Raw genomic sequence first — 11,513 nt, 5'->3', positions numbered from 1 at the left:
CAAATACTAATATTTAATTTATAATTATTTAATTTATTATTAAGAGATAACAGTTCGTAAAATAATTCAGATAAGAAAACCTGATCCCTCTATTAATAGTCATAGCGAGTATTATTAATTGTCAATAATATTTTTTGCAATACTTTGATTTAATATATTTTAATAACCGTCTGCACTGTATCATCTAATTAGTAACCTGTTAAGTCTAAATAAATATAATAAGTTAATTTTTATGCACGAACTTAAATCAATGCGTAGTGTGTACCATTTACCTAAATAAGGAAAAAGTTAGAATGAAAATATTTCAAAGCTTTTTCAAAGAAAAATAAAAATTTAACATCAAACCAGATAGATATAACACTAACTAAGATCAGATACGTTTATCATAACCAAAGTTCTTAAACCAACAATGTCTACCACAGATAGTACTGAACGCGATTTTCTTAACCACGGCATTCCATATTATGGAGAAGTCTTCAGCGACGAACACTCTAGCGAAAGTGAAGATGAAGTAGTTGAGTCACTTTATGACCAAGCCACTAATCAAACTCTTGAAACCTTGAACTCTAACGGATACATCTGTACTCCAGGAATTCCTTTTGTCTTTATTCCGAAAGCCAATGAATTCAGAAGTATTCCGAACATGCAGCAGTTCAGAAGACTTATCACTGATATTCCTGGATGGGAGGGTAATGTGGCAGCGAAGTATGAGAGTTTGGAACCCTTCTTTTTAGATGAATCTAAATTGCAGAGAGACATTACTACCAACAGATTGTCTACCAATGTCTCTATTCCGGGTGTCCAACCAATTGACATGTACAATTGTAACTTTTGTGACTCTTCGTTTATTGGGTTAAAGTATTTCAATCGGCATGTCAAGAAATATCATCCTGAAGCCAATCATGAAATGCTAGTCCTGCTGCAGCAGCTGGGTTATCCTGTTAGAATCAGTAGCCGTTTATCATCAATTTTAATTGAAGCAACTACAATTGATATCTATGAGAATTTAACTCAGGAAAATATTTTACTGGACTTGAATAAGGATAAATTCTTATCATTACTTTGTGTTGAAAGGGCAATGAGACTTTACAAGGAAGTTCCAGAAGATGAAGCCGGTAAGAAAAAGCTTACCAGTTTAGTAAGAAGCTTTTTTACAAAGGATCACTTGGACAAGCTTAATGAGTTTCAGAAAAACTTGAATACTACCAAAGTGTTCTTAAAGTCACACTATAGTAGAGGGGCGGTTAATGATTATGTTAAAGCCACTGTGACCTTCCTTCAAGTAAGTTTATTCCATTTAGATATTAAGGTAACTTCGAAAGAGGACTTCGACAAGTTCTGCACTATGTTCTTAAAAGATTATCTTTTAAAAGTTAATGTTGAGAGAACAGTTCTAGACCTTTTTGTTCTTAGTTGTATGCTGCAGAATAATAGTCTTGTCTCGAACTCAGTGAGAAGGACTATGTTCTGCAGCGTATTATTCTTCTCCAAATTAATCATTATACATGAAATTACTAAAGAAGAATTTAAAGCATTCAAACAGGAATTAAAGTCTCCCAACATTGAACATAGTGCAGGTTATTTCAGTCTTAAATGGTTGTTCAATCAACATGATTTAGCTAGTCCTCAGACTCCGATGAATTGTCAACAAGTAGGTTCCAGAACAGATGCTTTTAGAATTAACGGTAAGATTGTCTCATTGCAACTATTGAATGATATGAGAAAAGGTTGCATTACTACAATTAAAGATGAGTTGGTTGATATATTTGGTCCTGATCTCTTCAATGGTGTTAAATATTCAGATATAGTTAAGGAGTATAATAAGAAACTCAGTCTCCGAAAAACATTTAAACGCTATAGCAATTCTGAATTTCAACTATTACTCAAAAAAAATAAAGTCAAAAATGTTCATTCTGCTGTTGCTTTGTTCAAGAGAATACTCAAGATTCAAGAATTACTTTACCTACTTATTATTATTGGGTGCGGAGCACCCTATAGGTCTCCAGAGATTCTCACTATGAGAATCGAGGACCACTCCAACTCACCTAGTAATGTAATTCTTGATGAAGAAAATGTAGTATTCAGAACTACCTACTCCAAAAATTTAGACCGTCACAATACTATAGTTGCTATTACTAAATACTTGAATGTGGAAACCGGACAATATCTCATATTATACTTACATTTGACAAGGCATATATTGTTGGAGCTTAGACTCAAGTTTATTGAGGGTACTAGTTATACAAAAGAACGTACTAATAGACATGTTAATTCAGATATAGACCAAGACTTAGTTCAGGAAATCGAAGAAATAGAGAATGAAGAAGAGGATCTAGATGTAGAAGATCCAATAATCAGGGCCGCTAATAATGTTGAATATATTAAAAGAGAGTATTTTACCAAGTTGTTCATATCACTTAATGGTCGAGCTAAGCCGGACCTTGGATTGAGTGCCATTCGAAACATCACAAAGGCATATGGTGTTGGGTTAAATCAAAGAGAAATGCGTCAAGGGTTACATTCATTGGTTCACTCTTTAGTTGTTGACTTTAATAAAGTTGAACAAATAATCAGTGAAATCAATAGAATGAGCAACCATTCCAATACAACGGCCTTGGTCAATTACGGTTATAATCATGAAAGCAGAAGTAATGTCAGTAACAATTTACTCCAAAGGAAAGTTTGCAATAGATGGTATGAGATGTTGACTAATCATGTAACCCCCGAAGTTAATAGTTCAAACATAATATGGCAAGATGTTAGCATTGCGGATGTAAAAGACGCTTATCTTAAGGTTTTGAATTTTCCAGCTAGAGAAATACAAGTGGTTACTACCTTGGAGGTTCTTAGAAATAACTCTATAGCTATATGTTTAAGAACTTCTGAGGGAAAGACAGCAACATATGGGGTTGCCAGCTATTTGGAAAACTATGTGTTTCCAAGTAGCAAAAGGCAAGTCTCAGTAGTTGTAGTACCCTTTATTTCCTTGAGATTAGATATATTAGAACATCTAAAACGTTACGGAGTTGTACCATTAATTTATGAGGGTACTATTAATTACACCACAGCATATGATATGCTAATAGTACAATTAGAACTATTTAGTAATGAATTGATAGAAACCATTGAAGCTTCCAACCATATGTCAGTACGTCGAATTATATTTGAAGAGGCCCACTTTATGTATCATCAATATAGAGAGAGCAAAAATGAAGAAATTGCTAAATGCAAACGATTTCAAATGCTCTTTGTGTCAGCGACATACCCTAAATCATATGAAAGGGAATTGAACAGTTTGATAAATCCCAAAAGGCTAATTAGATTAGAAAGTCCTTCCATTGTTCGTCCAAATATAATACTTAATAAAACCATTGTCAAAAGAGAAGAAGAAGTTGCTGAAATAATTAAATCAAAAGTATTACAAGTTCCTTTTAGTATTGTTATCTTACCCACTATAAGAAAGGTACAAGAGTATCATAAAGAATTCAAAGAGGCTGGTATTAATTGTGAAATGTTCCATTCCAAGTTAAATTTCGCTGATAAAGAGAGTGTTATAGAAAAGGTATACAATAGTGAATTAAGAGTTGTAATTGCTACTACTGGGTTTACTACCGGATTAGACATAACATCACTTAGATATTTAATTATTGGAGACCAATGCTATGACGCCGAAACTCTCATACAAGCCAGTGGTAGGACTGGTAGAGATGGGCAGGCATCGACAGTTGATTTGATTCTTGTAGCCAATAGAAGTAAAGATGAATTTCAAAAGAAACTCATGTCACCTACATGTTTGTCGGAGGTTCAAAATTGGTCCCAAGAATTGGAAATCAAACTGTGCACAGAACTCAAAGTACTGTTGTGCAGTGTCTGCAGAAGCAATGGTCCAACACAACCGATAGTACCAATTGAAGTAGAAACAGATAGACCAATTGAAGGAGAAACACAAGTTGATAGACCAATGGAAGTAGAAACAGATAGACCAATTGAAGTAGAAACACAAGCTGATAATACAATGGATGAGACAGACACTACTGACTGGTTTGATAATTTGCCTGTCGTCAATCAAGTTCCACCTAGTATGATTAATAGATCACTAAATAAACCAGCTAGCAATAGAATTTTATTTAACATACCTTTAGCTCAATCATCAATAAATGAAGTTGCAGGTAGTCTGTCCAATACAACCAACACATATCAGTCACCTTTGTCAACCTTTGATTCAACAAGACCAATATTGAAAAGAAGAGGAGAAACACAGTCATACCAATCTGCCTCCAAACAACAGCGGATATTAAATAACCAATCAGCAGATGAATCATTATATCTTCAAACAGATGAATCGGTCATTTCAGTACTCCAGAAATATAATGATAATATCTATGTAATGATGGATCCACAACGTTTTAAAAAAGCTAAGTTTGAGGATGAATTAAGAATTGATAATGCCTTAATTTATAATTTCCAACACTACTATTACCGTGGTCTTGGGAATCAGGTGATCTGCTATGGATGTGGACTCAATCACGAAACCCACAATATAGAATGTCCCAACTACAGATTTACTATGGGACTCCTTATTCCATATGTCTTGAGTTCCTCCAAAAAGTTACTTAATTATATTAATCAGGATAATATAGAAAGGGCTATAGAACTAAGAAATATAGTAGTTAATTATGTACATCAGGAGCTGTTTAGAGCCAAAATGAAGAGCTGTGTATTACTAAGATTCAACAAACAGTTGAACTTAACTCATCATAATATCCCTTTTCAAGAATTAAGTCAAGATTTGTATAATCTATTGTATACCCCCAAGCCAAATAATAGGCTTGGGGCTGATACAACTAAAAGGAGAAACTTCCTGACAACACTTAAAGTGATTAATGGTTGGAGGGGAGTAAGTAGTAAGGTAGGATGGCTGATGGACAACAATGTCAAAGAGGAAAAAATGAAACAATTAGAAGATAGATTAAGACAGAAACAAACTAAAGGAGCATGCAAAAGATGCCACTTGATGCATCAAGGTGAATGCATGATGGAACAGTTACTAAGTTTCATTCTTTTGACTGGCTATTACAATATAGACTTGTGTTTTATTACCTTATCTAAGATGTTTAGGAATCAAGAAATAATATGGATACTTCACAGCTACGATGATTTTCTTAAAGTTATATTAAGTGAATATCGAGGGACATATGGGTATATGTACTTCATATATATAATGATCCAACAAGTGAAAGAAGAGGAAACCAGCATAATGCATTACCATTTGGATAAGAAGACTAAAATGGTATTAAAGTAAGTATAAAATTATAGTTATATATGTATGTAAAATTCTTTCTAGTATAAATTTTAACATTACAATATATTTCTAACTAACTTGACTTCACTTCTTCCATTTAGAATCATTACTTTCTCTTAATCATTACTTATACAAGTTAAATATATTTTCTACTATACTCAATAAAAGTTATTGCTAGCTTACTGCTACTTCCAATAGTATATTTTATTACTTTCCCAATTAAAGATTACTATCCATTAGACTCTTGTTCTAATTCATATCACTAATAAACACTACTTTTAGTTAGACTTGTAAAATAAGCGCTACTTACTTCTACATTTTTAACTATATCATATACCACTGATACGTCAGCTAATACTATTGAAGTTATTTCTAATTCCAATTGGGTACCTCCAATATCCTTGAATAACACTTATATTTAAAGTATCATTAAGTTACCTTCAGTATAACCTCTAAAACTATACTTATAATATCTAATAGACATTCTATATTACTCTTTAATTACTTAATTACTATTTCCATATGATGATATTTCTAATTAATTTGTTCTACCTTCCATCCTACAGTTCCTTTACTTTAATTAAAGTCACCTTAAATACAACTATTATGTGACAACAATATCTATATTTATTAAATTCTATTAGCTTTCCGATAGTTAGAACAAGATTACTTATGTTACTACTACATTTAACAACACTCATTAATTACTACTATTTAAACCAATTCTATCTTCAGTGCTAACTTAGCTTGACTTGCTATTGTTAAATTTCTAGTAAATTCTACTACTTAATTCTAAATTGTATTAGTTCTATCTAAATAATTTCAAATTAACATCTAAACTACATTATGTTCCAAACTAACTTCTAAAGCGCATTAAGTTCCAAACTAATGTCTAAATTACATTATGTTCCAAACTAATATCTAAACTACATTATGTTCCAAACTTACTTCTAAAGCGCATTAAGTTCCAAACTAATGTCTAAATTACATTATGTTCCAAACTAATATCTAAACTACATTACGTTCCAATGTTACTACTTTAGCAATTGTACATAGTGCCACTTATCTAACTCTAATTACTATACTTTAAAATATAAATTTAATTTTCTGCTCACTAAAAAATTACAGCTAACAATTTCTACGCACGACCAAAAATTCAAATCTACATTAATCATAAATTTATTACAAACTAGAGAAAAGCATAAAATGTGAACCAAATCATTTATTAAAATAATTATACATATATAACTTATCTAATTACATTCTACATCTTTTGAAATAACTTCCAAAGAAAAAGATGATCTTTCTATATTAAATACAACCCTTAATATACAAAAATACCAAATTTACCAACAATCAACACCAGCAAACTATACCATTAAAACTTAGAGTGCTAAACAAGTGCACCGAGTGACCAAACTCAATAGCTACCTAACCTTACCAAAACCAGCTTAAAAGTCATTGAATTGCCTTGACTGGACAATATTATAGTAATTACTTTAAAACTCTTGATTATTATATTACTGATCCACAAATAGTAATAAATCACCTTAAACAAGTGCACCTAGTGACCAAAAGCAATAGCTACCGAACCTTACCAAAACCAGCTTAAAAGTCATTGAATTGCCTTATCTGGATAATATTATACTAATTACTTTATAACTCTTGACCATTAAACTACTGCTCCACAAATAGTAATAAATCACCTTCTGAAACAAGTGTACCTAGTGACCCAAGTCCATACTAAACGAATCTTATCAAAACCAGCTTAAAAGTCATTGAATTGCAATGGCTGTATAACATTATAGTAATTAATATATTAATCATAATGAGAAATACAATGATGTCTAATTAGTGAATCCGTAACAATTGAAAGTCATACTCAAATGGATCGTGGTGAAACTATAACCAAAATAACATATGTACTTTAAAAACCATTAAAATGTTGCATATCAATAATAGTGTAGTTTACTTATGTTGTTAATAAACATTTACATAGCTCACTTCATAAAAATTTCTGGTCAATCTAAATTATACTAGACTATTTTTTTAGTACGGCATATAAACGACTCAACTTGCACCCTTAACTATGGGAAAATCAAAATGCACCCAAGTTCTGTCCTGCGAGGTGAAAATTGATTTTTTACATAGTAAATCTGCTCTCCTGCACACAGGCTAATATCTATACTAGCTGAAAAATTAAATGATCCCCACTATCTAAATTGGCCTACTTTGCCATATCATAAAGGTGGCCATATCATAAAGGTGGCATATGAATAATAGTGTTGTTTACATCAGTTGTAATAATCATTTAAATAGCTAATCCGTAAAAGAGTTAGAGAAGTATTGGTATAAAATGCTCACAAAATTTACTAGAACATTATGAACGACATACCTTTATAACTACATCTTTTCATGTTTATGTATATTCCGTTAACTTGAACGTATACTAATGGAAAAATACAATATCATTCATATATCTATATGACTATAAGACTTGATTTAGTATAGTGTAATTTTAATCCCACTTTCATATACTCTCAATTAGCTATAGTCTAACTCTAAAATTCACTAGCACTTTCTTTTGAAGTTCTTCTTTTGTCCTTTTAACTTAATCATACTAAACTTCTTAAATTACAAGTAATTTTACATTAATACTTTATTTGGTTCTCATCTTATCAACTTTCAATCTACTTCGACCTGGTATATGTAGAAGTATATGTTATAGTATATACGGTAAATGGGTCACTTACTGTTGGGAACAATGAGGACGAGGTGACTACTTTACCGCTCTTATCGTAGGTAACAACGACTCTTGCTGAATCGGTAGCTTTAAACCCATCGGGTAAAGTGGTAGTAAATGTGGTAGTATATACAGTGAATGGATCAGTTGGAGTTGGGAATAGCGATGTCTTTGTAGTAATTTCGCCGTCGGGATTGTAAGTAACAACAACTATACCGGAATCAGTAGCAACAAAACCATCAGCTTCAGTGGTGGTGAATGTAGTCGTATAGGAAGTAAATGGATTAGTTTTAGTTGGGAATAACGAAGTACTTGTCGTTACTTCGCCATCTGGATTGTAAGTAACAACAACTATACCAGAATCAGTAGCAACAAAACCATCAGTATCGGTGGTTGTGAAAGTAGTGGTGTAGTGCGTGAACGGATCAGTTGGAGTTGGGAATAGCGATGTCTTTGTAGTCACGTCACCATCGGGATTGTAGGTAACAACAACTATACCGGAATCAGTAGCAACAAAGCCATCAGTTGCAGTAGTGGTGAATGTAGTCGTATAAGAAGTAAATGGATTAGTTTTAGTTGGGAATAACGAAGTACTTGTAGTTACTTTACCATCGGTATTGTAAGTAACAACAACTATACCAGAATCAGTTGCCACAAATCCGTCAGTATCGGTGGTCGTGAAAGTAGTGGTGTAGCGGGTGAATGGATCACTTGAAGTTGGAAATAATGATGTTGTGGTGATTTGATTACCGTCTTTATCAGTAGTTGCAAATACTATCCCGGAATCAGTAGCAACAAACCCATCAGATTCCGTGGTGGTGAATGTAGTAGTATATTCATTTGGGAATAAGGAAGTAGTTGTAGTGATAGTTCCGTCGGTATTTGTTACGTGGACTACTCCAGAGTCAGTTTCTACTGAACCATCTGATTTTGTAGTTGTGAAAGTTGTCGTATAATCAGGTTGGTCTTGTAATATATCATATAATCCCGGTATAAATGTTGGACATGGTAAACACACGCTTGGCCTTGAACTATCTGGAGGAGGAGCATTGTATACAAAACGAGCACCAGATGACCCTAGATTATTACAAGATCTCCCATTACTCCAACTTATCAAAGAAGGGTCGTACCCAGGGCCAATGATAAACTTAAATGTATTTGTTCCCCCATTAGTAGTAATACTTAAAGTGTTACCATCGTAAGTCCAAGTTGGACAACATGTGTTGATAGTAATTTGATTGTTATTTCCCCAACCACTTACGATGTATGGAACTATGGGTTTTTTACCAGAGTCCTCGGCATTTCCAAAATACAACACAGAAGTATTTGTACTAAGAAGAAATGTTTGTAAGACTCCATCTATACCGAAATATTGCGGACATCTCATAGCAAATGTACTTTGATTACCAATATCAATACAACCATTTCCGGCATATGGGGAATTTTGATATACTGGGTTATTGTTGAACAAACAGAGTGAACCATTGTTGACAACAGTAGCAACGTCTGTAACACAGGAATCAGAACCCCAATATGTACTTGGTGCATCACCAGTAGTCATAAAATATTGCATATATGCAAGGACACCTTTATTGATGAAATATGAGTTAGGTCCTGATGGCTTAATTATATTTGTAGATCCATCACACATTTGACAACCAGCCATAATATAAGTTCCTTCATTATAAAAGAAATTACCATGAATAGTATAAGTAGGTGGACTACAGATAGTATTGTTATCATTATACATAAAATAACCATAATTAAGGAAACCACCTTTTTGAATTCCTTCATTAAGTTTAAAACTCAGACCGGAATTATAATTTTTAGCGTACGTGGGATAAGCTCCTATATTATGAGCATAAAATACACCCTCATTTTTAAACACAGTACCAGCATTCAGATGAAAGTCGTAAGAATTAAATATAAAAGTTGCATGTTTATGAACAGTTATATTAGCCTGCCAATCAATACCGTAACTGCCTTCAAAGTCAGTAATACTTTTTGTAGTAGTATTATAGATATCTAAGTTAGTTTTCCATGTAGAAAATACAGTCTGCAATAGAAATGAAGCAAACACAATTGCTCTTACAACTGAAGACTTCATTTTTGATTTCTAACTCAATGAAGTCTATTTTAAACAACTTTATTGGAATTTGATGATAAACTTACTTATATATTTAAATCATTAGAAGTTATCACGAAGTTTTTACTTTGAAATCTAGGATGGTGCAATAGTTTTTAAAAAGGTTGCTAAACATTTAATTTGTTGAGAACTGCATAGCAATGCTTAAAAATTATTTTCGAGATCTTAGAAAGTTTGTTTAATTAGCTCCAATTGAGGGTTTTCTAGTAGAGAGTTAAAGTTTTGGAAATTATGTAGTCCTAAATAAGATTATAGTTAATAGGACTCGTTCGATTTTTCTACATGACCTTAGCAATAAAATTTCTCTATATGCAGATTTATTCTTGTCCTAACTGTATTGGTACTTTTTAATAGCTTACCAAATGGTCAGTTCTTACTACATTTTTTAAGTTTATTTAGACCAAAAAGTGGGACACATTCGTTATACTCGAGTTTTAGAAAAAGATTAAAGACTAATCTTCGCTCGGCTAATATTTCTCGCTTACTTTCCGTGGCTTAGTGCAGCTTACTTTCCGTGGCTTGGGCGCGATTTTAAAATCTCCCCATCTCCTATTCATAGAAATTAAAGTAATATAAGAAGCATTTAACATTAACCAAAAGGCCCTAACCAATGAATCCGTTAGATGGTCATATACTGCTATAGATACAAACTGTTAATACATGAATTTAACAAATTATCAATGTTGCATGTGAAATTGGAAAGGAAGTCAATAATACTGCAAAACTCCATTTTAACTTGTATATTGAACTTTAACCACAATTAATTGTTTTGCTAAGTAAAATAAAGTATGCACAGTTAAGATTGGATTATTATCAACAACAGTTTGATTTGTGGTAAGGGATGAGGATCCAGCTAATCACACTAAGGCCTATTTGGCTTTTGCATTATGAAAAAATGGCAAAGTTCGAGCATTTACTCGGAATAACTTAATAAAAAAAGTGGTCTAATAAACAGACCTATGAGATTATGTAGTAGAAAAGTTGATTTTAACTTTGACATTATGTCTAAGAAAAATTCCCTCGAATGGATAGGATGTAATAGGACATAATATCTTCTTTCGATTACCGGATCACCACCTTAAAAGTTCAACTTAATTGGAAATTACCCTTTTTCCTTAAATAACAAATCAAGATTCAAACACTAAAATTATAAACATTAATCGGATATGTTGACGAAGCTCATCCTTTGAAAATCATACTACAATTGTATTATATTGTATGTATTATATTGCAAAGTATTAATGATCATAGATTTGTTAAAATTAAGTTGAAGCTGTATATAAATCATTCCCACTGTTCAGTATAAACTTGTTATTCTAGTG

At 32.4% G+C, this 11,513-nt stretch overlaps 2 protein-coding genes across 2 annotated transcripts; one reads left to right on the top strand and one right to left on the bottom strand. All coding sequences in view use genetic code 12, as the record gives it.

Annotated features, from left to right (window-relative positions):
- Window positions 1-409: 409 nt before the first annotated feature.
- Window positions 410-5,976, top strand: RJT21DRAFT_141215 (DEAD/DEAH box helicase; the record flags this gene model as incomplete). The annotated part of the gene is made up of 2 exons (XM_064883388.1): window positions 410-5,298; window positions 5,869-5,976. The coding sequence occupies 2 exons, from the start codon at window positions 410-412 to the stop codon at window positions 5,912-5,914; spliced, it is 4,935 nt and encodes a 1,644-aa protein (XP_064737496.1). The 3' UTR covers window positions 5,915-5,976.
- Window positions 5,977-8,859: 2,883 nt separating this feature from the next.
- RJT21DRAFT_108427 (uncharacterized protein) lies at window positions 8,860-10,152 on the bottom strand (the record flags this gene model as incomplete). The annotated part of the gene is made up of 1 exon (XM_064879875.1): window positions 8,860-10,152. A coding segment is annotated over one exon (1,293 nt), but the record flags the coding sequence as incomplete, so codon positions are not given.
- Between the last annotated feature and the right edge of the window lie 1,361 nt (window positions 10,153-11,513).

The sequence above is a fragment of the Scheffersomyces amazonensis genome, assembly GCF_036850825.1.
Source record: "Scheffersomyces amazonensis strain UFMG-HMD-26.3 chromosome Unknown RJT21scaffold_5, whole genome shotgun sequence".
Taxonomy (NCBI): Eukaryota; Fungi; Ascomycota; class Pichiomycetes; order Serinales; family Debaryomycetaceae; genus Scheffersomyces; species Scheffersomyces amazonensis.
This window is presented reverse-complemented; position numbering and strand designations above follow the sequence as displayed.